Genomic DNA, 24,408 nt, shown 5'->3' with positions numbered 1-24,408 from the left:
TATTAGGCATCAGAGGGTTACTGTGTGGAGGCAGTAAGCCAACTGTTCCCCATCTCCACTCGGAAGGGAACAAGGGGAGCTGAACTTAAAATTTAAGAAGCCTATTTTAAGTAAGACAGGAGAAAATGTTCCTGATTGTGAGAGTTGTGATCAGTGAGATGAATGACCCAGACAAATTATAGTATTTTATTTCCCTAGTTAAGTGACGAATAAACTGAACATCTATCCCCCAGGGGTGATGAAAAAACAACTCAAGGGCCTGAAAGGAGGAGGCTGGATCTGATGACTTCATTTTAGAGTCACTCCAAAAAAAGTTTAATGATTTCTTCTTAAAATGTATCTTGCTGTTATGCTTTCCTAGATACCACATCCTTTCCCTGGTTTTTTTTTCCCCCTTGAATATTTTTAATAGAAAAATATAGGGAAGGTCAAATTTAGTTTTCATTGAACTTTTATCTCTCTTTTCTCTTTGAATGAAAAAACCGTCCCATCATAAATCAATGACTTCACAACAACTGAGTTTTTTTACATAGCACTTTTCTTCCCAAAGCCTCAAGGCACTTATAAAACATCTCATCAATCCTTACAACATCTTTATTTTACAGATGAGGAAATGAAGCCAAAAAGAGATGGAGTCATCTTTCCCAAGGTCGTATGACAAACCAGTGACAAGCACTGGAAACAGAACTCAGCCCCAAGACGTGCAACAAAACACTCTATCCTACAGTCAGAATCTCTGGATTCGACGCCGTCCCCTAAAGACCTTGCCTACTTCTGTCATTGTTCGACAATGAAGTTGTCCAACCTGTTCACAGCAGGGGCACCAAGCAGCAAAACGAGAGGAACTTCAAGACAGCCATGTAGCTTTCTTTTTGGCTCAAGTGACCCAAGCCAAACAAGCATTTCCAATACCAAAAAGGATGCTCGGGCAATGTGTCAATTTGAGTCGGGGCGTTACTCTGCCACGATAACCAGTAAGAACACGGTCTCAGGGTGATAGGACCTGAGGCGGATTTTCCGCTCTGAACAGTGAAAAGGCATGACTCGATGCACTAAGGTGGCTTGGTACTTGAATTGAGGCCACCAGAAATCATCAACGGAGTGTGGAATTTTCTAATATTCATTCATTCATTCAATCGTATTTATTGAGCGCTTACTGTGTGCAGAGCACTGGGAAGTACAAGTTGGCAACAGAATATAATATCATCAACTCCCTGTACTGACTTGGCAAAATAAGAGTCAATAAAAAGAAAGACTAAGCGCTTGGGAAGTACAAGTTGGCAACAGAATATAATAATATCAACTCCCTGTATTGACTTGGCCAAATAGGAGTCAATAAAAAGAAAGAAACAGAAAGCTCTGAATACAGTAAAGGATGGTATGCTTTATTTAAAACATGTTCTCGCTGACACGTGTAATCAAAAGTGGAGATTTAATCAAATGGAATCATAATCACTGCGGCTAAATTTGCTTGCTTCCTCGCTTGCTTTGATTCGAACTAACTACTCATCTAAATTGCACTGAAGACCTTCCTGATTCCCAGCATGTCAAGGTGCTACATGCATTGCTTGATAATGGATTCTCGAGGCCACCAGGACATTTTCTTAAACTTGTTTCATACTGCTTCCTTTAAACTTTTCCTGGCAGGTTTCTCAAGGCTTTATTGCTGAACTGTACTTTCCAAGCACTTAGTACAGTGCTCTGAATACAGTAAGGACTCAATAAATACATCCCCCAACCCCAAAACCCGGCCCTACCATTCCCTCTGTAAGCTTCTAGACTGTGAGCCCACTGTTGGGTAGGGACCATCTCTATATGTTGCCAACTTGTACTTCTCAAGTGCTTAGTACAGTGCTCTGCACACAGTAAGTGCTCAAAAAATACGATTGAATGAATGAATGAATAAATACAGCTGAATGAATGAATCTACTCACTGTGTGTTCGCAACATGCGTGCACTTGTTTATTTCATTTGATTATTGAATGTTTCAAGGCACAGATCTTCTCTTTCACTTTCGTTACACGATCTCAACATACTGGCACTGTGTTCTCCCCAAAGGAGGCACTCTAAAATCCTGATTATGGTGATGATCCACGTTGGCTCTGTCTAGTCCCACCAGACGGTCAGCTCAAATCAATCGATCAATCAATCAATAGCTCAAAGACATGGAATTGTGACTTGGTTTTTCAACCTTCCCAGCACCTAGTAGAGTGCTCGGACATAATCAGTACCGGTGATGAATAAACGGTTCCCCACAGTACGGTCACTGGTACCAGATCGATTCTCTTTATCCCCATTCTCTTTTGCCACTTTCTTACTCTCCACAGCATGGTGCCTGAATTATAAGGAATCACCCTATCAAAATCCCTTCAAAGTCTCAACCCTCCTCGAGATCTTAATATTAGACTGTGACAGGCAGGGACTGAGCCCAAACTTTTTATCTTGTAATAATAATAATAATAAAAATGATGATGGTATTTGTTAAGTGCTTACTATGTGCCAAGCACTGATCTGAGTGCTGAGCCCTGTTCTAAGAGTATCAACCCTAGTGCTTAGTAAAAGCCTTGGCCCAGAGAAAATGCCTAATACCACAATTATCATATTATTAACAACATAATCTAGAACACCTTTCCTGAAATTCCCTCAGGACCACCACCCGAACTATCTAGGCACAGATTGCAGCTGTTGCGATAAATCAGGAACGTAAAAGTACTGGGGCAAAAGTATCATAAGTAACTGGGCAGTTGTGAGGTTGTCTAGCTCCTCTCGGCTGGAGGGAATAATAATAATAATAATAATAATAATAATAATAATAATAATAATAGTAATAATAATAATGGCATTTATTAAGCACTTACTATTGCAAAGCACTGTTCTAAGCGCTGGGGGGATACACGGTAATCAGGTTGAAGGCTCACAGTCTTCATCCCCATTTTACAGCTGAGGTAACTGAGGCCCAGAGAAGTTAAGTGACTTGCCCAAAGTCACACAGCTGACAAGTGGCAGAGCCAGGATTTGAACCCCGACCTCTGACTCCAAAGTCCGTGCTCTTTCCACTGAGCCACGCTGCTTCTCATAGGAAGCACAGAACCAACTCAGGGAAGCAGAAGTCACTGGAGGGGTAGAGACGGCTAATGGAAGAAGCACAAAGTACTTGGAGGGCTTACTCTATTGCTATCCCTAGCAATCAATCAATTATTTGTGTTTATTGTACACTTACTGGGCAGAGCACTGCACTACACACTTGGGAGAGTACAATATAACAGAGTTGATAGACGCATTCCCTGTCCACAATGAGCTTACAGTCTGGGGGGGGGAGACAGATATAAATAAGAGACATGCACTTAATTGCTGTGGGGGTGAGGAAGGGGTGAATAAATCCAAGTTCACAGGTGACACCAAAGGGAATCAATCAATCAGTCATATTTATTGAGCGCTTACTGCGTGCAGAGCACTGTACTAAGTGCTTGGGAAGTACAACTTGGCAACATATAGAGACAGTCCCTACCCAACAGTGGGCTCACAGTCTAAAAGGGGGAGACAGAGAACAAAACCAAACATACTAACAAAATAAAATAGAATAGATATGTACAAGTAAAATAAATAGAGTAATAAATATGTACTATTAAGTAAAATTTATTTATTTAATAAATTTAAGAATTTAGTAAATTTTGTACTATTTACAAAATAAAATAAATAGAATAGATATGTACAAAATAAATAAATAAATAAATAGAGTAATAAATATGTACAAACATATATACATATATACAGGTGCTGTGGGGAAGGGAAGGAGGTAAGATGGGGGGATGGAGAGGGGGACGAGGGGGAGAGGAAGGAAAGGGAAGTGAGAGAAAAGGAAATGAGGGCTTAGTTGGGGAAGGTCTCTTGGAGGAGATGTGCTGGCAGCTAAAAGGGAGGGCAGATCCACCTCTCTGGATGAACAATGGAGGGAGAAGGAATAGGGAAAATGGGGGAGGGAAGGAATGCTGCCATTGGATACAGAATAATGGAAACTGGAAAATCTAAGTTAGTTGACATGTGCCTCTCCTCATCTAGTGAGAACTGGCTTGAAAACGCCCCCGCCTACGTTGGAATTTAAAGCAAAATGGGGATCGCTACCTTTTTTCTTTAGGGATTTGCACCAGAGCAGCACGCAACACTAATTCCCTCGCCACAAAAACAAAGACAAAAACATGACTGTAATGCATCACAACTAGCTTGTATTTAATGAGGACGTTCTACCCTGAAGCCTTTAAGGAAGGTCACTGCATTTGGATTTACTTTGAAACTGTTTCATGGTGTTGGTTTCCTTAATGTTCCAGCTTCAAGAAAAACACATTCGGAAAAGCAGAGGTCAGTACTGGGCCCCTTTGGAGATATCACAACCTGCCAAGTGTTATGATTTTACTTCTCTCTCAAAGAAGGGATTATTATCACTTCCCAGAGTCAAGTTCAGCACAAGCCAGACATTGTGGACGTTTCTCAATGCAACGCCAATGATGTAGAGTCAGTTCGACCTTCAACATTCCCTGTTATTCAGCATGGCTCAGTGGAAAGAGCCCGGGTTTGTGAGTCCAGAAGTTATGGGTTCTAATGCCGGCTCTGCCACATGTCTGCTGTGTGACCTTGGGCAAGTCACTTCACTTCTCTAAGCCTCAGTTACCTTCTCTGTAAAATGGGGATTAAGACAGTGAGCCCCACGTGGGACAACCTTGTATCCCCCCCAGCCTTAGAACAGTGCTTGGCACATAGTAAGCATTTAACAAATACCATCATCATCATCATGTCGGAAGAATAACTCTCTAGCTCCTTGATAAAGTTCTAATCAAAACTCATAATGAAAACATGCATTACGAAGAACTAACTATAATGAGCTACTATAAAAGAGAGGACGTTCTGGATAGGATGCGCTGTGGAATGTGATCACAGAAAGACTTTAAATAAAATTCAGGGGGTGAGAATGCTAGACTTTATATAGTATGTGTTGAAGCAGACATGAAGTAGTAAATAACTTGTTCTCCAGTAGGAATCCAGTATTTCTTGCCTTCAAAAGTTTTTTTCATTTGTTTTTTGTTTTTTAACACTGACAAAAGTGATACTGCAAATAAAAGCTGTCTGTTCATTCCTTGAACAGAAATATTTATTATTTCCTGGGGCGATACAATAAAAATTCACTTGTGACACTAATTTCCACTTCCGAATTCAGGAGAGGGTTAAGGCAGGTAGAAGAACCATGCCTTTAATATTGCGAATGATACAAAGTTTTTAATGACTATCGAAACAGCAAGGCCCAGTGGATACAGCAGCAGCCTGAGAGTCAGAAGGTCCTGGGTTCTAATCTCAGGACCTCCACTTGTCTGCTTTGTGATCTTAGGCAAGTCACTTAACTTCTCTGCGCCTCGGTTACCTCATCTGTAAAATGGGAATTAAGATTGTGAGCCCCATGTAGAACAGGGACTGTGTCCAACCCAATTTGCTTGCATCCACCCCAGCACTTATTACAGTGCCTGGCACATAATAAGCACTTAGCAAGTAGCACAATTATTATTATTATTATTACTAAGAGTTCTATTAAAAACAATTGAATTCCTTTCTGATTTCCAACTGACATGACAGTTTGTCATTTACCTTCCTATGAAAACCTAGCTCAGAAGCCCAGTTTTAATGGGAGGGGAATATGGCAGGAGTGTCCTGGACTCCAGATGTTTCGAGAGAAGGAGAAAGGGAAGAGAGAAAAAGAGTTGGATCCCATTCTGAAATCTTCCTCAGGTTCTCCCCTGTTGCAACACGAATGACCAAAACAATTTAAGAGACATATAGCATCAGCAATTGCTACCATCTCCAAATATCCCAAGTCCCTACTGGGTAACACCTATTACCTTTCAAATCATTAAATCGTGCAGAAATTACAGGAACAATCTGGCACTCAAAAAACCACTGACTTCCAAAGTGAGTGAGCAGCTGATCTGATGAGTCGCCGACAGAACAGACAATTTTGGCATGATCCCAAAGAAGATCAGGATGGGACATAACTTCCTGAGATTTGTACGTCTCTATGACAGTAGAGTTTTTCCCATTGTGCCAGTGCCCCACTGCTCTACTGGTACCCACAACATTGCCTCCCTACTTCCAAACTCCTCCTTGAGTGATGCTAATTCCATGAGGCTGAAGCTCCTTCCCATTCTCACACCCCACACTAATGCTCCAGCAGTCAGTTGTGTTGCAGGCGTTGTATTCATTCAATCGTATTTATTGAGCGCTTACTGTGTGCAGAGCACTCTAGCTAGCCATATCAATTAATACATGCCAGAATTCGCAAACAAATTGGGCCGAGTCTCTAAGAAACCCAGAAAAAGATTAGTAGGAATCTCGGCCACCACATCCTCTTCCAACCTCAATCAACTCCTCGCACCTGGTTTCTTGTCTCTGGCCCTCTCCCCTCGTTCCTCAATCCATTTGGAAGCATCTTTCTCTAAAACATACCTTGGCATTATCCTTTATCTCTTCTGACACCATCTTTTCCCATTACCTTTAGTCAAGTTCTCTAAAAACTGGGGCATTAATTCAGCGGCAAGTTGATGCTTATGTTTTTAGCTAAGTCATCATTTTTAAACAGCTACTGTCAGCTCTCTTCGAATGGCTCATGAACAGATTCTAAGAGGTTCGCAGAAATCCATGCCACAGTTAACACAACCTTCTCCTTTTACCGCCATCATTTCTTTCGCCACTAACTAGCCTGGAAACTCTCTTTCCTTTTTATGCAGATCACAGGAGCTCTTCAGCGGAATGAGAAAAGTCAGAAGGAAAAACTGTTGCGATTCTCATCCAAGGAAAAGTAGGAGAAGGATCTGGGGTAAAAAATAGATGGACTGGAAAACTTGTTAAGGATAGGAAGGGGTGGGAGGGGATTTTGGTGATGCATAGTGCTTTTTATCATTTCTTCACGGTAGCAGCTAGGAGTTATTAAAAAGAGATGGAAAATACATTGTGTGCTACAGAAAAGTCAGCCTAGCCTGAAAATTAGATGGACAATCCAGAAGAGAACAGGAGAATTTAAACCTGGAATGATGGAACACAGGAGTACTAATTGTATATATGAATTGGCACTGATGATTAAGACCGTGAGCCCCATGTGGAACAGGGGCTGTGTCCAACCTGATTAGCTTGTATCTACCCTAGCACTTGGTACACTGCCTGGTACAGCAATTCCTTTAAAATCAAGGAATTCAGGAACTGAACAAGTAGGACAACTTTAGGATAAAAGCAGATGCAGCTTGCTTTCTACATAATGAACTAAATAATATATAAATAGCTTGATTTGAATCAGTTCTGGACCCTATCCTATTCTCAAGAGGCACTACCAAATGGGGGTTGGCCCCCACACTTCCAACAGTCCAATTATGAAGCAGATTAGGTTATTAAACGTAGTGGGGCTGCAGGCCCAGGACAGGAATCACATTTCGGGCTCTGCATCAACCCCACCATGTCCTTACATCTGGAGGGACAACTCATTTCCAATTCCCCTAAGCATAACTTTTTCTTAGCAATTTTTTTTTTATGTTTAGGTGCTGAAAACCACGCTGGGAAGATCTGCACATTCACTCACGGTGAAATCCCTGGAGGAATCACCTGCACCAACGGCCTTTCCAGTCTTGGGTGGGGATTTCATCTTGTCCTTTCTCTGATGCAACAAAAAGTAAGTACGCAGCTGACGACACAATGGGGATGATTCATTTACACTTTTTACTTTGTTTTCTTTTCCACGTCTAACCAGGAATAACATTTGTATGCTTATGAAATGGACTGTCTGCATTTTCAGATTTAAAGTTAGGATGGGGCTTTACCACAGAAATTTCACTATGATTTTTTAAAAACTCAAACCAAAATTCAATTCACTCTTTGGGAAACAAAGGGGACAAACCCCTTGAGTCAAGATTTCACTTGCACATAGGTTGTTTCTCTCCCCAGACAGACAACTAAGGCAGCCCCCCACCAACATACCTCGGCTGATTCTCCGAAGGGAGGTTCTCGCCTCTCTGGTAGCCATTGTCTGCCACTTGGGTAGTGGACCGCTTGACAATCTGCTTAAGCTCTTGCTCCAGGCGCTCCTTGATAGCTTTAACAGTCTCTGGAATCTTTCTCAGTTTGGCTAGTCCTTTGATGAGGATGCCCATGAAGAGGGTACTGTTTTCCTCTGGATCTAGCTCCAAATCCTCCTTAATATCCTGCAGACTTAATTCTCGCACTGTAAAGCAAGCACAAACACTAAATTGATTACCCATGAAAAATATACTGGTTCCACATGTTTCTTGCAGCAAAGCCCTAATTCCCAGAGAAATAGGAACCACAGAAAATTCGGGGTCTCTAAAATGCAATAAATTACTTTACACTTAGAGTGTATAGAATCTGTCCAATGATCTCAGAGGGATGTTAATATTTCTCAAATAATTTCAATTAGCAAGCTGGGTTGAAGCAAGGAAAGGCATTTAATATGAACATGAGCAAATCAGCTAAATAGTACATCTGATGGGAAGTCTTCCATTCCTAATACGTCACTGGAACTAGGAGCCTAGATGGTAGAAAAATGGGGGGGGGGGGAGGAATTGGTTAATGCACTTTGGGATTAATAGACTTCAGAAGGAAAGAAGCACCTGTAAGGGGATGGGGGAGGTAGAAATAAGTGTTTCTAGTAGCCGATTAAAATATATTTTTCTAAAAACCAATCTAAACAACACATGCTGGCAGCAACATGATCGGTCATTAAGAATCCTGACAAGAGGTAATCGAACTACAAGTTTCACCCACTCTATGTACAAAATCATCATGCTACAGCATTTACCGATTGGGTACTATACGCAGAAAAGTGTAGTGAGCACTTGGAACCAGGCAAAAGAACTGATATCTTGTCTTGGTCCTCGAGGAGGTTACCATCTAATGGGGAAGTAGGAGACAAACTACCAAGTAGGTGAGTGTAGGTGAAAGAGTAAGAGCACAGGAAAAAATGACAAAATCAAAATAAACAAATGAAAAATATATTGAGAAGACCGCTGAGGCGGCTGACAGTGTGACACGATCAGGAAGGCTGGCAAGGCTGGAATTAAATTGTTTAGAAATAAGGAGAAACTGCAGAACCAGGAAGAAGACAGAGACAGAAGAAGGGAGGGAGCAGCTGTGGAAAAAGGAACAGTTCACTGGTGGAAAACAGAGCTGGAGGCTGGGTGGCTTTTTCCACTCCTCAAATCAGCTACATCCTCCTAAAACAAGGGGGAAGTGTCGACATTCGTTTGTCTGGGCACGAAGGTAGGGGTGGAAGGGCTCTAGTGACAAAGAGGCAAATAATAATAACAATAATGTTAGCATTTATTGAGCGCTATATGCCAAGCACTGTTTTAAGCACTGGGGAGGTTACAAGGTGATCAGGTTGTTCCATGTGGGGCTCACAGTCTTCATCCCCATTTTACAGATGAGGGAGGTGAGGCCCAGAGAAGTTAAGTAACTTGCCCAAAGTCACACAGCTGACAAGTGGTGGAGCCGGAATTTGAACCCATGACCTCTGACTCCAAAACCCGGGCTCTTTCCACCGAGCCACGCTGCTTCTCAAATGGAAAAGACACCCAGAAACCACTCATCCTCAAGCAGCACTGGCTAGCCTGGATATGCAGGAAGGTTAAATCTTTAAAATCAATCAATCGTATTTATTGAGTGCTTACTGTGTGCAGAGCACTGTACTAAGCACTTGGGAAGTACAAGTGGGCAACATATAGAGACAGTCCCTACCCAACAGTGGGCTCACAGTCTAAAAGGTTGTGTCTGATGTTCTATTCAAGGGAATTTTCTATAGAACAGGCGAACAAGCTTGGCTCAAATACTAAGACATTTTCAGCTTCTGACTCTCATGATGTGAGAATACAGAAGATGGGCTTCAAGTAAATTACACATCTTTTAAAATATGCCACTTTGAAAACAGACAGCCCAGTCATCAGCAACTTTGTTTTATCCATTAGGGAACCAGAATGACTAGGAATCCTCAGGTCCCAGAATCACTCCACCCACCACCGAACACAGGCACTCCTGGGGTGGGAGGTGACAGCTGCTTGGCAACCGGAGAGCCATTGCAACTCAGCACTTTGGAGAAAAGAAGGCGGGAGCCCAGGAGAACGGTATGGAAGCCTGAGATCTGAAGAAAACGGCTTTGAATTTGGATGGGATAACTGCTGCCAACTCACATGGAAAGGACCACTGACAAGTCACAAATGGGGAGACACCAGATGCTGCTTCTGCTATGCGAAGTGACATTTCCAACAGCACAGTGCCCTTCTTTTCTTGAGGGTGATGATTCGCTGGCAGTTCAGGAGACAGACGATCACCTGTGAAACTGCCAATGCTGCTGACAGCCCCTAGTTTTTCTTTTGAGGTCTGCGAAACAGCGGCCAGGTCCAGGCCTACTAAGCTAACAGCATCTGACAAGATCAACAACTGTCATAATCACATAAAATAAAAGTGTGACAGAAACTCTCATCAATTCACCATGCACGGATACTGGATATTCCTGCAAAGGCTGATCAACACCCTCTAGATTTTTTTTTAATATTTCCTATTTCCTAGTAGGTCAGAAAAGGTCTCCATTATGCAGATGTCTAAACAGGATTACAGAGAAGTTCGATCATTTGTCCAGAGTCACACAGTGAGAAGTGACAAATGGATTGAAATTCAGATATCCTGAATTCCAGGTCCAATTCTCATTCATCTCCTAAATTCCTGAATGGATGACTTTAGCTATGATATGCACTGAGTAGATATCTTAAATTCCTGGCCCACGGGTGGCAAAACTCCATTTAGGGAGAGCCAAACAAGATTCACCACTTTCAGAAAGCCCGCTGTTGGGTAGGGACCGTCTCTATATGTTGCCAACCTGTACTTCCCAAGTGCTTAGTACAGTGCTCTGCACACAGTAAGCACTCAATAAATACGATTGAATGAATGAATTCAAACGGACCATGGAATGAGGCCCAAAGCAACTGTGGAAATATAAGATTAAAATTGCATTTGGGGTACCCTATCTCAGAGTGAGTCAGTCTTTCTCTCTCTCTATTTCTCTCTCTCTGAAGTTGACATTCTTCAGGTGACCATTTCAGGAAGGTCTTATCAGCGACAAGGGCACGACCACTACATCGCAACACAATTCTCTCAACTCGGCCGACACCAGGGTGGCGGGGGTTGAAAGCAAAATATTCCAGAGTGGAGCAGACTTTTCCTCTGCTGCCCTCAGCAAGTCCATCCCTGTCTCCACGGGATGACGTTTATTGGGTTACATCTCACTGAGGGATGTTCCAGCACGGTGATTCTCTCTTCTGGCTGCTCATCAGGCCACTGGTCCCATCAGACCATCACCCACTAATGCAACAAACACAACAGAGACTCTTTTAATACATGGTAAGAGAGGAGATGGTATGATAATGCAACAAACACAACAGAGACTCTTTTAATACATGGTAAGAAAGGAGATGGTAAGAAAGGCAGTGGTAGGGGCGAGAAGTAGTAAGTCAGAAAGAGAAGTAGCAAAAGGGGGGAAGTAAAGGGTGGGAATGTTAAGAGACAGATATGTTTGGGGGGAAAAAAGAGGAAAGGCTGAAAGGAGAGATTGAGAGGAAAGAAGATTAACTGGAAAAGGAAAGGTGAAAAGCAGGAAAATGCTAAGAAGAGAGTCAGATGAAGAGGACCCCAGAGGACAGTGAAAGAGATGGGTGGGGAGAAAAAGGAAGGAGAGTTTGGAAGACAGTTGTTAGAAGCAGCCTAGGACCAAGGACAATAGAAGCAGGTATATATTTGACGGAAGAATAGGAGTATGAGAAGGAGGAAATGGTTAGAGGCACTGGAAAGAGGCATGAGACGGAGTGGGGAAAAGCAGGGGAGGGAAGCAGGACAAGAGCAAAATGACAGCAAAGGAAGCATAAGCTAAGACAATTAAATGGAGTGAGGCAGAAAGTGTGACGAATTGATGGAACTCTAGGAGAAGGTGTGGAGCAAGGGAAAAAGAGGAGGGCAAAGACATATGTAAAAAAGAAAACTTCAAAAAAGAGAAAAACTACAGCCTCTTTGTAACTCGGGAAAAGATCGTTATCACAACATGTCTCCCACTGCCCCAGATCATTCAGCCGGGACCTCGAAAAATTCATGTATGCTCAATGAGAGATAAAAGGTCTATAGCAACAACTAGATTTAAAAATGCCAGAAAGGCCTCAACGTGAAAACTGAACACTCAAATGTAATGTGAAATAACAATTCATTATCCCAACCATCTGCCAGGTGATCAGGAGAAGAAATCTCACTTGTTACGTGCACTCAGGACATGGTTGCTCTCCTGCCATTCAAAGATCATTTTTATATATCCCCTCCTAGGATTTTAAAGCTACAAATCCAGGCTTAAAGCAGGCCCTGAAGAATGCAGGAAGAAACAGATATCCAAGAGAGCCATCCCCCACTATAAAGGAGAAAGTTAAGGCATCGCTGTAATAAGTCACTTGATCTGACCATGCTTATTATTTTGAAACGTTTGCAGGCCCCAAAATGAACAGGAACAAGAAGTCCAGGTACCAGATCATTTTCCCTGCCATCCCAGAGGGAGCTGGAATAAAATGACTATAAAAACCACATATGAAATGCCAGGATGCCCTGGGAGTAACTGCTTAGCTCAAATGTTTTAGACACAGTTGGCCCAAATGAAAGGGCAGATTGTATGTCCAAAGATTTAAATCAACAAATTGCTATTATAATTGGCTTCCCCCACACCTCTCTTCTCAGTCTACCTAGGCTTTATTTGAATTACTACATCTAAACCTGACGATGTTTTCCCCAGAACTAAGACTACAGTGAGTGACTGACTGTACTAATGCAAGAGTAGAGCTCAGTAATTCTATAAAAACATCTTTACACTTGATAGAAAAAAAAAAGCTAGCCCCAGCATCCCATTATTATTATGATTACTGTGGTATTTGTTAAGCAGTTACTATGTGTCAAGCACTGTTCTAAGTGCTGGGGTAGATAAAAGTTAATGAGGTTGAACACAGTTCCTGTCCCACATAGGACAGTTAAAAGGGGCAGGAAAAGGGTATTCAGCACTTGGCACCTGAGTAAGACATCTGAAAAAATGTACTGGTGTCCATAACATAAAATTCATGTTCAGCTTAAAAAGCCAGGAAGTTTCTCTCCAGAATTATCTCCACTGGACTGAGAGGGAACCATTTTCCCTAATACATCCCATCCTGGACAACCCCTTAAAATGTCCATTCAAATGGATGTCACCATCAAGCCACCCTTTTCACAAAATCAGTATATCGCCCAATTTTCTGTATGCAACAACTGCTCCGAGATGATCTTCTAAAGCTACCCCAAGGAGGTTCTGCAGGCGGCTAATCCAAATATCTAGTTATTTTAAATTGTGTTTTCCATTAGCCACGTGCTTTGATAAGTAAAATTTCCTGCAGTTCTTCGCATAATTCACATTTTTTAATTCTACCCCTTCCTCTACACTCATTTTTTGATAAGGTGATGCAAATTTTTATTATTAATAGCAATGATAATAATAATTACAGTATTTGTAAAGGGCTTACTATGACTCAAGCACTGTTCTAAGCACTGGGGTCAATACAAGTTAATCACAGACTAACCAGACGGGGCTCAGTCTTAGTAGGAGGGAAGGATGGGCATTGAATCCTCATTTTACATGCTTCGAAAGATTTCATCTGCATAATTTCAAGGGTTTCTAATGCGGCCCATGAATACAGCCACCTAAAATTGGCATAAGCCGCAGAGTGAGCGGTGTTGAAAAACTGCTAGTTTTCATTCAGCTGTCTTAACCATCTACTTCTTCACTCCCACACAGCGAAAAACAAGAGGCCTACAGGCTGTAGAGAAGCTTGAGAAATCAGACCGTCTGAAAATAAGGTTTCAAGCCACTTTAAAGTCAGCCTTCACAGAGCCCTAACAACATTAAACTGCCACTTGGAACTTGGAGAGACTTCCTCACTAATGAGCGAACAGTTCGCCAGAGTCACAGAGCCAGCCTCATCGTCACCAAACGAATAAAAATGAAATGTGAACTAAGGGGGCTAAAAGTAAACTACCCATCAAAAACAAAATAAGGCTAGATGCCTTATTAGAAAAGGGATAAGATAAAATTAGCAGCTACTGAAGTCTGGGGTTATTGGCAATTTATCATTTATTACTAAGTGTTTATTCAGCACTCTTCTTTTGCAAAGAGGCTTTCCAATAATTTATTCATCAACAATTGGAATTTTTATTCCACTCGGCTGTTTCTGAGGGTGTTTAACTGCATCATTTGCCTTGGCTTGGTAACACTTATGTATAATTGATGACCCAGCATACTCGGAGCTATGGTGATGCACATCATAAAAATGCAAAGATGTAATAACTGGATGTATCAACATTAAAACGGAGGTATGATATATTTACATTTAAAAGTACATCCTCTCCGCTATTCAGTTCTCCCCGCATAACTACACGAGCAACACCACTAGAGAGAAAAAGCTTCCCTCTTCAAGCCCCAGAAGGACTACTGAATCCTTTTCAAGTTTCAAAACAACGGAAAAAAAGGTTAAGAGTGAAATTCTACAACTGGTGAACAGTTGGCAGGAAGGCCATTTGTCACAGGTCAGCCCAAGAGTTTTGAGACGGAGACCAGAAAGGAACACAACTTTCCCAAAGATGAGAGCCAGTAAAAGACCTGGATATGAAAATGAAAATCACATGCATTTGACGTGTGTAAGTCATCTCCATCTAGAAGCTTGCTACCCCTCCTTACATGCCTTTTAATGGTCTGCACACAGTAAGCGCTCAATAAATACGATTGATTGATTTTAATGGCCTTTTTGGACACGAAGCAGCATGGCCCAGCGGATAGAGCACAGGCCTCGGAGTCAGAAGGACCTGGGTTCCAATTCTGGCTCCGCCACATGTCTGTTCTGTGACCCCTGACAAGTTACTTCACTTCTCTGCGCCTCAGTTCCCTCATCTGCAAAATGGGGGTGAAGACTTTGAGCCCCATGCGGCACACAGGCTGGGTATAACCTGATTAGCTTGTATCTATCCCAGGGCTAACAGAGTGCCTGGAACATAATAAGCACTTAACAAAAATATGAAAACACATTAATTTTTTTTAAACGAAGAATCCAGTCAGGCCACATCAACCAATCAATCGTATTTATTGAGCGCTTACTGTGTGCAGAGCACTGTACTAAGCGCTTGGGAAGTACAAGTTGGCCACATGCCTTCAGATGTCTGGCATTTCCACCAGGGAGTCTCTAAGTATCAGAGAAGCAGCGTGGCTCCGTGGAAAGAGCTCGGGCTTGTGAGTCAGAGGTCATGGGTTCTAATCCCAGCTCCGCCACATTTCTGCTGTGTGACTTTGGGCAAGTCACTTCACTTCTCTGTGCCTCAGTTCTCTCATCTGCAAAATGAGGATTAAGACTGTGTGCTCCTCGTGGGACAACCTGATTGCCTTGTATCCACCCCAGTGCTTACAACAGTGTTTGGCACATAGTAAGTGCTGAACAAATACCATCATTAATATTATTATTATTATTTATTGTGCTACTATCTCATTCACGAGCTACCGCAATCACAGGAACCCTGCCTAGCTATCCTATTTACTTGGAGCTTTATTAGTCTAATTCAGCTGTACTGTACTTTCCCGAGCACTCAGTAAGCACTCAATACTACTGATTAATATATTGGTATCCTATTCCTAAGAGTTATAGGAGAAACTGCCTGATAAGCATTTGCTAATCCACTCAGGCTCTACCCTAAAGTCGCACTGAGGAATATCCTTTATTCTCTCAATCTCTTCAAAGGTTTCCTTATATATATATATCTTTTTTTTTTTTTTTGGTAGTTTGCACAGCTCCTTTACTCTACCTTGAGAGTTTTACAGCACAAGGTGACATTACTTTATCAAGAATTTTCCCCGAGTGCTTAAGAAGATGAAATGCTCTCTCAGGTGAAAACACCTGTAATACTTTGTAATAAAAGATAGCTACCAGATAAATGCAGAGAAACCTACGCATTTGAGTTCCTCCCGCTAGGCAAGAGAAGCAGCATGGCCTAGCGGATAAGCCCAGGCCTGGATTCTAAACCTGGCTCCACCATTTTTTGATGGTATTTGTTAAGCACTTACTACGTGCCAGGCACTGGACTAAGTGCTGGAGGAGATATAAGCTAAACAGGTTAGACACAATTCCTGTACCACATAGGGCTCACTGTCTTAATACCCATTATCCAGATGAGGTAACTGAGTCACAGAGAAGTGAAGTGACTGTCCCAAGGTGATACAGCAGACACGTGGTGGAGCCAGAAGTGCCGTAACCTTGGGTAAATACCACCATTCATTAAATTAAAATTCAAAACATTAGAAACTCAAAAAAAAAATGAGTGGGCAAACAACAAGAAAAAAAAAGCTTTCAAAGTTTACCAAGGAGCACTCATCAGGTCTGGGTAAAGGAAGAATTTTAACTATTTAATCATGACGCCAAACATTTTTAGCCCTAACTGTGCCTGCCTTCGTTCTGATTATACACTAACACAGGCCCACGTGATGAGGAGAAAGGAACAGATGTAAATATAGAAGAATCCGTGCATAAACTGAGACTCACGGTTTTTAAGGAAAAAATGGTAAAGAACTTCAGCGAAGTAATTCGGTACTTACCGCTGGCACTTCCAGGAGTACCAAACTGAGAGGAATCGAGAAATTTCCGAGGGGTAGACAAATTTGTGACGTCAATCAGGGGTACTGGGGAGGCATCCTTTATGAGAGAGCTGCAGACAGAAGAGACAATGGTAAAAAATATTAGCCTATTCTAAAATGTTACCACAGTGGAGAAATGATTTCCACTGTCACCAGAAGCAGCAATGTGCTTATTGAAAACCCACCTGATGTAATACACTGTCCTAAAAGCTTTGGTGGGTGATGGGGAGGGCGGGAGTATAAAACAAATAAGTTATTTTAGACTGTGAACCCCATATGGGACAGGGCTGTGTTCAATCTGATTATCTTGTATCTACGCCAACACTTAGCAGTGTTTCATCCATCAGAAGCATTTAAGTACTAAATTATTTCTAATGTTGTTGTTATTAGTAAAAGGTGACACATCCCCTGCCCACAATGAGTATGCCCTAAAGGGAGAGATGAGGAGGTTTACAAATAAAGTATTCAAGATAAATAACTCAATTTGGCAGAGGTGACTGGAGAGTGTAGGCTGAAACGAGATTGGGGGAGGAGAGGCAGGAAGCCTTATAGATGCCTATCCAGAGGGAGTCCGTCGATGGTGTTGTTGAGCTTACTGTGTGAAGAACACTATATTAAGTGGTTGGGAGAGTACCGTACAACAGAGTTGGTCGACATGTTCCCTGTGCATAAGAAGCTTACAGTCTAGAATCTTCTTCCTTGTTTTCCACAACTGGGTATCTCTCAATTATTCATTCATTCAATCGTATTTACTGAGTGCTTACTGTGTGCAGAGCACTGTACTAAGCGCTTGGGAAGTACAAGTTGGCAACATATAGAGACGGTCATTCATTCATTCAATCGTATCCCTGTCACTCATGGGGTTTACACCTTCTCCCATATTTCAGGACAGCAAAAGTTATTGGGCAGAAATTCTGGAAGCATGCACTGTGATTTCTGATAACTGACTAAAATTCCTGCAGCTTTAGATTAGATGAACGTGCATATATGTATATACGTTTGTATGTATTTATTACTCTATTTATTTTACTTGTACATATTTATTCTATTTATTTTATTTTGTTAATATGTTTGGTTTTGTTGTCTGTCTCCCCCTTCTAGACTGTGAGCCCACTGTTGGGTAGGAACCATCTCTATATGCTGCCAACTTGTACTTCCCAAGCGCTTACTACAGTGCTCTGCACAGAGTAAGCGCTCAATAAATACAATTGAATGAATGAATTTACAACTGAATAAATGTATATACAAACATGATGAGGAGGGGTATAAATATGCTCATAAGGGCTACAGGGGGCTGAGGACTGAGTATTAGGAATGAATCAGTACAGCTTGTTGAAGGAGATGAGATTGGAGGAGGGCTTTGAGTACGGGAAGGGCTGTGGTTTGTCGGCTTCCCCGTTTCAATTCCATGCTCCCCTTCTAAGCCTGTTGTCCCCACTACTAGAACATGAGGTATTTGAACATGAGGTACATCCGAGGGCCCAGAGCAACCAAACCACTGATTTGATGCTCCAGTAGCCTACAGAGATCACTACAGGTTTCATGCTTCGATGACTGAAGAAGAGCGACCACAGTAGGGAAGGGTGAATCCGTCAGCATCGCCCATTAACACCTTCCCAGTAAGGCCACAGAAGGCTTGGCAGATGCTTCCCCATTCGAAGCAAGTCACCTGCAACTCGTTGAAACTGCTCTGGAAGTGAAACAGTTAATTGAGCCTCTCTCACCTCAACCTAGATGGGAAGATTATCCCCATTTGGAAAAATCTGGTCAAGGTGCAGTGTAAATTTCATGCCATGACTGGTTTAGACTTGGATAAGTGTTCTAGGGGACAGGCAAATCCCTGTTCCCAATATCTGATGCAAAAAAGCATAACCGGAGGCATCAAGCCCATTACTTCCATTACACTGTCTGATGCAATCATTTCTACACTTCGAACGGGGCAAAAGAAATCTTAAAATTATTGTGCTTCAGGCCGTTCAAGAAGTAATATATGTGCTAATGTTTTTCCCCTTCCTTTCTTGGTAATAATTGCTCAATAGAAAGAATAATGATGGTCTTGTGCGTCAAAATTAACTTAAATTCATAAAATATTAAATTAATATACAGTCTTTCATTTTAGTTAAAAAATACTTTCGATATTACACAGGGAAAATCCTCAGCCTCCTAAATTTAGCGGAACATGCCTCGCAAAGTATTTCCCTTGGGATTCAATGGGATAATAATAATAACATATTTGTATAGTGCATTTATTTTTTCAAAATGCTACCATAACAATTATCTCATTTTATCCTCACAACATGCCTATGAGATAAGGACATTTATTTTATTTATTTTATTCTATTTATTTTATTTTGTTAGTATGTTTGGTTTTGTTCTCTGTCTCCCCCTTTTAGACTGTGAGCCCACTGTTGGGTAGGGACTGTCTCTATATGTTGCCAATTTGTACTTCCCAAGCGCTTAGTACAGTGCTCTGCACATAGTAAGTGCTCAATAAATACGATTGATGATGATGATGACATGCAGGTATTATTATCCTCATTCTACAGATGAAGAAACTGAGGCCCGGGGAGGTTAAGTCACTAGCCCAAGGCCTCTCCACAGGCCAGGGGCAGGGCCAGAGGCAAGATTCAGAACCCAGGTTTCTGGAGTTTCAGTCCCATCCTCTGTCCATGAGACCAGGAAAAGCAGAAGTCTCTGGAGAGCTGTCCATAAATGGGTCGATTTGATCTTGTGAATTAAAAATATGGCCAAGAGCTCATTCCTGAGGTACAACGGAGGGCACACGATGAAGTGGACGATTGATTTGCCGCTAACCTCTGACAACGCAGTTCAGTCGATATGTAGCAGGGGTATGTGTGCCCTTGTCCCCTCACCACAACAGAGGCCTGAGAGGATTTGTTGAATAATATCCATAAAAGTGTTTTGAACTTCTCAGGAAGCATCATGCAAAACTGAAAAATTATAATTACGGCTCTCTTACTTTTTTTTTAATTGAAAAGTACTAGGGAATGCCCTGAGCTATTCTATTTTACTGGGAACATTTGTTGGTGTGTTGTCTTTTAAGTATACATCTTATTACTTGTTCAGTTTCAATCCCCATGCAGAATAGGGCCACGCGAGCCAGCCCGCGGAACGGCTCTTTAACGGGAACAGCAGGGCTCGGAGTAACACATACAGCGCAACGGGACCAGAGCTCAGTGTGACCCCAAAAAAAAAATGAGCAACAGGTGCCCTAGCTCTGAATGCGGTCTGGAGCTCACCGACTGCCAAGGCAACCGACGCCACAATGGAGAAAGGGAAATGCGTTAAGGGGAATTAAAGCCAACACAAAACAAATCAAGGCCTTTCTGGTTGTTAACCCGCCAACCAGCTGCTACTACTGTTGCTGCTAGCTGTCTACTTCCAAGGAGGCTTTATTCAATGCTTCCAGGTCATAAATGCCTGTCGAGGGAAGAAGAGCGCAAGGCACCGCATGCTTACCACAGATCATCATCATCAATCGTATTTATTGAGCGCTTCCTGTGTGCAGAGCACTGTACTAAGCACTTGGGAAGTACAAGTTGGCAACATATAGAGACAGTCCCTACCCAACAGTGGGCTCACAGTCTAAAAGATGCTTTTCTCGCATCAGAAAAATGTGTGTTTATTATTATTATTATCTTTCTTATGCACTTATTCTGTGTCAAGCAGTTGCTCTAAAGGGTGGGGTAGATAAGTTAATCAGGTCAGAAAGAGTCCCTGTCTCACATGGGGCTCACAGTCTAAGTGCTACTAGCAGTAGGAGAAGAGGAGGAGTGCAATGGGTAAGTTCTGTCGGCAGGAAATCCTGCTATGACACCTTCTCACATTTTGCAGGAGCGGGGAGAAAGGGGCTTATGACCAAAAAAATGAATAACTGGAAGTTACCAAGCAGAAGGAAAAGGCTACCTGGGATTTAATTCATTCAATCATATTTATTGAGCTTACTGTGTACAGAGCACTGTATTAAGTGCTTGGAAAGTACAATACAGCAATGAAGAGAGACAATCCCTGCCCAAACCGGGCTCACAGTCTGGGGTGGGGCGGGGGGCGGTGAGGCAGATACCAATACAAGTAAAACAGGCATCAATATAAATTAATAGAATTATAGATATGGCAAGACAGATGAGGGGAGTGTGGGAAGAGAGGGCATAACTGATTTAGGAAATAGAAAGTATAACAAACTACTAGACAGGTGCTTCTAACCAAATTCACAACGGTATGATTTGAATCCTTCTCCTTCAATGAACTATTAAAACTTAATCATGGTATTTGTGCTATTTGCCAAGCACTGCAACAGGTATAGGATAATCAAATTGGACATAGTCCCTGCCCTATCCTACCTGAAGCTCACAGTCGACACAGGAGGGAGAAAAGGCATTTACTCCCCATTTCACATATGAAGAAACTGAGGCATGGGGAAGTTAAGTGACTTGTCCAGAGTCGCACATCAGGCAAGAGGCCGAGTCAGGATTAGAACCCAAGTCTCCTGTGTTCTGGGCCAGTTCTGGGCCTTCCCAGTTAAGTTATATTGGTGAGGTTACTTTATTTACTTTCTGAGAAGCAGCGTGGCTCGGTGGAAAGAGCGTGGGCTTGGGAGTCAGATGTCATGGGTTCTAAGCCCGACTCTGCCACTTGTCAGCTGCGTGACTTTGGGCAAGTCATTTAACTTCTCTGTGCCTCAGTTCCCTCATCTGTAAAATGGGGATTAAGACTGTGAGCCCCACGTGGGGCAAACTTGATTACCTTGTATCCCTCCCAGCGCTTAGAACAGTGCTTGGCACACAGTAAGCACTTAACAAATACCAACATTATTATTATTGTTATTGGCAACTGAGTATCCACCACCAGAACCTGCACAGCAAACCAAAAGTACACACGCTTCACTGAAGTGTCCATTTAAACTGGGGAAGCGGCCTAGACTACTAGAAAGAGCAGGGACTTGGGACTCAGAGGACCTGGGTTCTAATCCCAGGTCCGCCGCTTCAGTCAGCCACTTTTCTGCTGTGTGACCCTGGGCAAGTTCCTTCACTTCTCTGTGCTTCAGTTACCCAGTTGTAAAATGGGGATTAAGACTCTAAGCCCCACAAGGGACAGTAACTGTGTCTAACCTGATTATACTGTATCTACCCAAGCCCTCAGTACAGTGCCTGGCAATTAGTGAGCACTCGATACAATAAAAAAGTCAGGGATCTTTTTTTCTCCACCATATTTTCTCAGACATTGGACTAGTACCACGGACAAAGGCTCATCTTCTCAGTGTTGCCAGTGGCTCAGCATCTGGTACAAAGTAATATATTGATGGGGGAAAATACTTAAGGAAAGAAACAAAACAAGAAAAAAAAAACACCAGAGAGAATGGCGAATGTTCCAAAGAAGGCAAGGACACTCCATGAGTCTCTAGCAAGAGCTCCTTCAAACCTACCTCATTCTCCCTTTGTCCTTGCTGCGCTGTCCAACCCGGCTAGTAGACTTGATGTAGAGGTGCCGATGCAGCTCATCAATGAGTACCAAATGGAGGTTCATTTTCTTGCTGTGCAGCTCTAGGCGCAGGTCACTCAAGCCCTCCACCTGAAGGAGTGGCCCCTCCAAAGAATCTACCGCTGACACCTGGAAAATGGAAATGAAAACCAAATAAAGGACCGCGAAGTTAGCCTTCATTCATTCATTCATTCAATCGCATTTATTGAGCGCTTACTGTGTGCAGAGCACTGTACTAAAGTGCGGGGGGAGGGACAGGAGACAACTGGCAGCCCATTAGTTATCTCTTAGATAGGTGGTACCAACTTGAAAGGGACAAGGGTACAGGAAAGAAATGAAATGACAGACAGAACTGAGAAAAAGGGGGGAGCAGGAGAGTGAAACACCAGTTTCCTGATTGAAATCTGTCAGGATAAGCTTCCGGTGAATAACATTCCTCTACAGGTCCTGCAGAATATATTAAAATTAACTGGGCAACAAAACACAAAAATCTAGCCCTAGAGAAGTGTCAGATGACTTTTCCCACCCCATTTGCTGACCAAGAAGAAGAGATTACAGAAGAGAAGCAAAATATTAAATGGGAATGTGGTTGCGGGACATTCTTTGCTTTGGGATGTGTCATTCAGTTGAAATGGGATGAACGAGACAGGCTCTCCAGAGACCCAGAACTGATAAGCCTGGGGCCAGCTCTTCCTCAGAGGCTGTCCGTTCATCACCACTCTACTCTAACCCGGAATCTCCCGGCCTGCGGAAGCCCCCGGGCTCCCTCCAAGCTGCCAACAACTAAACCAGGTGGTGGTTTTGGAAAATGACCAGAGAGCCCCTGAGGAGGAGGATCGCAACCAACGGCATTTACACTCAAGCCTCAGAATGGATTTTAACCCAAGTCTCTAGAAGCGGAAGGCGGATGCATTAACCTTCGGTGACATCCAGATCCGGAAAATGAAAAATAATTTGGTCAACCACCGGCCCATCATGCAGTCTTATCCCTTTAGGTAATTAAACCCAGCTGAGATATTTAAGCTTAAAAACCACCCACTGCTCACGTACGCTTGATTTGTTTGCAGGAATCTGCATGAAGATTTTCGGCCCAGACAGTGCACGGAGCAAATATATAATTACATGATAAAGTGCAACTTACAAAATTGACTAATGACTATACCTAGTTATTCCTCGGATAAGGGTGACCCAGAAGGAACATTCAGACATACCGTCCAGAGCAAAAACAAGAATCTCTAGGAATAACTCTTTCCCCAGGACAAAATGCTGAGGAAGCAGGCGGCCAAACATCAAAGATTTCATTTCTATTCTCAGCTGCTACAGGATTTCTCTATGACCTTGGCCAAAGTCACAACACCTCTCCTTATTTGGTTCCCTTTAAGAGAAAAATTTTCCTTCTAGAGATCTTACAATGCGGCTGAGTTTCTGCAAGGGTCAATGGTATAAATGTTACAAAAATAAACACCAAATTCTTAACCTACTTAACCTCAGAACAATGCTCCTGTCTCTAGTCAAAATTACTGTCCACCTGATCATCTATCATTCTCATGCGACCTCGGCCTACAAGATTTTCTGCAACCCTGAGATATGCTACATAAGATGGAAAGCACACCTCACAGAAGTCCAAATTATGAAGGATCTCAGATTTGTCACAACCAGGAAAATCCCCAATTACTGAACACTGCCTTGAATACAGTCATGACACTGATTTCGGCACCTCAGGTCATGGCTTCAAAGCCTATTATTCACACTGGATCTTCAAGAAATCGCTAGATATTCAAAAAAACAGCTACGCTAATATAAGCGGGATTTGAGAATCAATGCAGGTCTATACCACCCAGGGAAAAACCTGGTTTAAAAGCTGCCATATGAGACAGTTAATCCACTGTTAACAAAGAATATCACACTGTTTATCCTCTGACTGCAGAGGCAGACTCCAATCAGCCTTTATTGTGGCATATAATGTTCAACATTGATTTTGGTTAAATAATGATGATGATGATGATGCTGGTATTTGTTAAGTGCTTACTATGTGCCATGCACTGTTCTAAGAACCTGGGGTCAAGGTCATCAGGTGGTCTCACGTGGGGCTCACCGTCTTCATCCCCATTTTACAGATGAGGGAACGGAGGCACAGAGAAGTGAAG

General features: G+C 42.4%; 1 protein-coding gene across 3 annotated transcripts in view; it reads right to left on the bottom strand.

The window, feature by feature from the left end:
* Window positions 1-24,408, bottom strand: part of EXOC4 (exocyst complex component 4) — a 628,131-nt gene that overhangs the window by 536,789 nt on the left and 66,934 nt on the right. For all 3 annotated transcript variants that reach the window (XM_038752201.1, XM_038752203.1, XM_038752202.1), the window contains 3 exons: window positions 22,206-22,390; window positions 16,724-16,833; window positions 8,005-8,248 (listed from right to left, as the gene is read on the bottom strand). In XM_038752201.1, the coding sequence (XP_038608129.1) occupies window positions 8,005-8,248; window positions 16,724-16,833; window positions 22,206-22,390 (539 nt within the window). The remainder of the gene's footprint in view (window positions 1-8,004; window positions 8,249-16,723; window positions 16,834-22,205; window positions 22,391-24,408) is intronic.

This window comes from Tachyglossus aculeatus, chromosome 10 (assembly GCF_015852505.1).
Source record: "Tachyglossus aculeatus isolate mTacAcu1 chromosome 10, mTacAcu1.pri, whole genome shotgun sequence".
Taxonomy (NCBI): Eukaryota; Metazoa; Chordata; class Mammalia; order Monotremata; family Tachyglossidae; genus Tachyglossus; species Tachyglossus aculeatus.
Note: the sequence above shows the minus strand (reverse complement) of the source record. Positions and strands in the feature narration are given on the sequence as shown.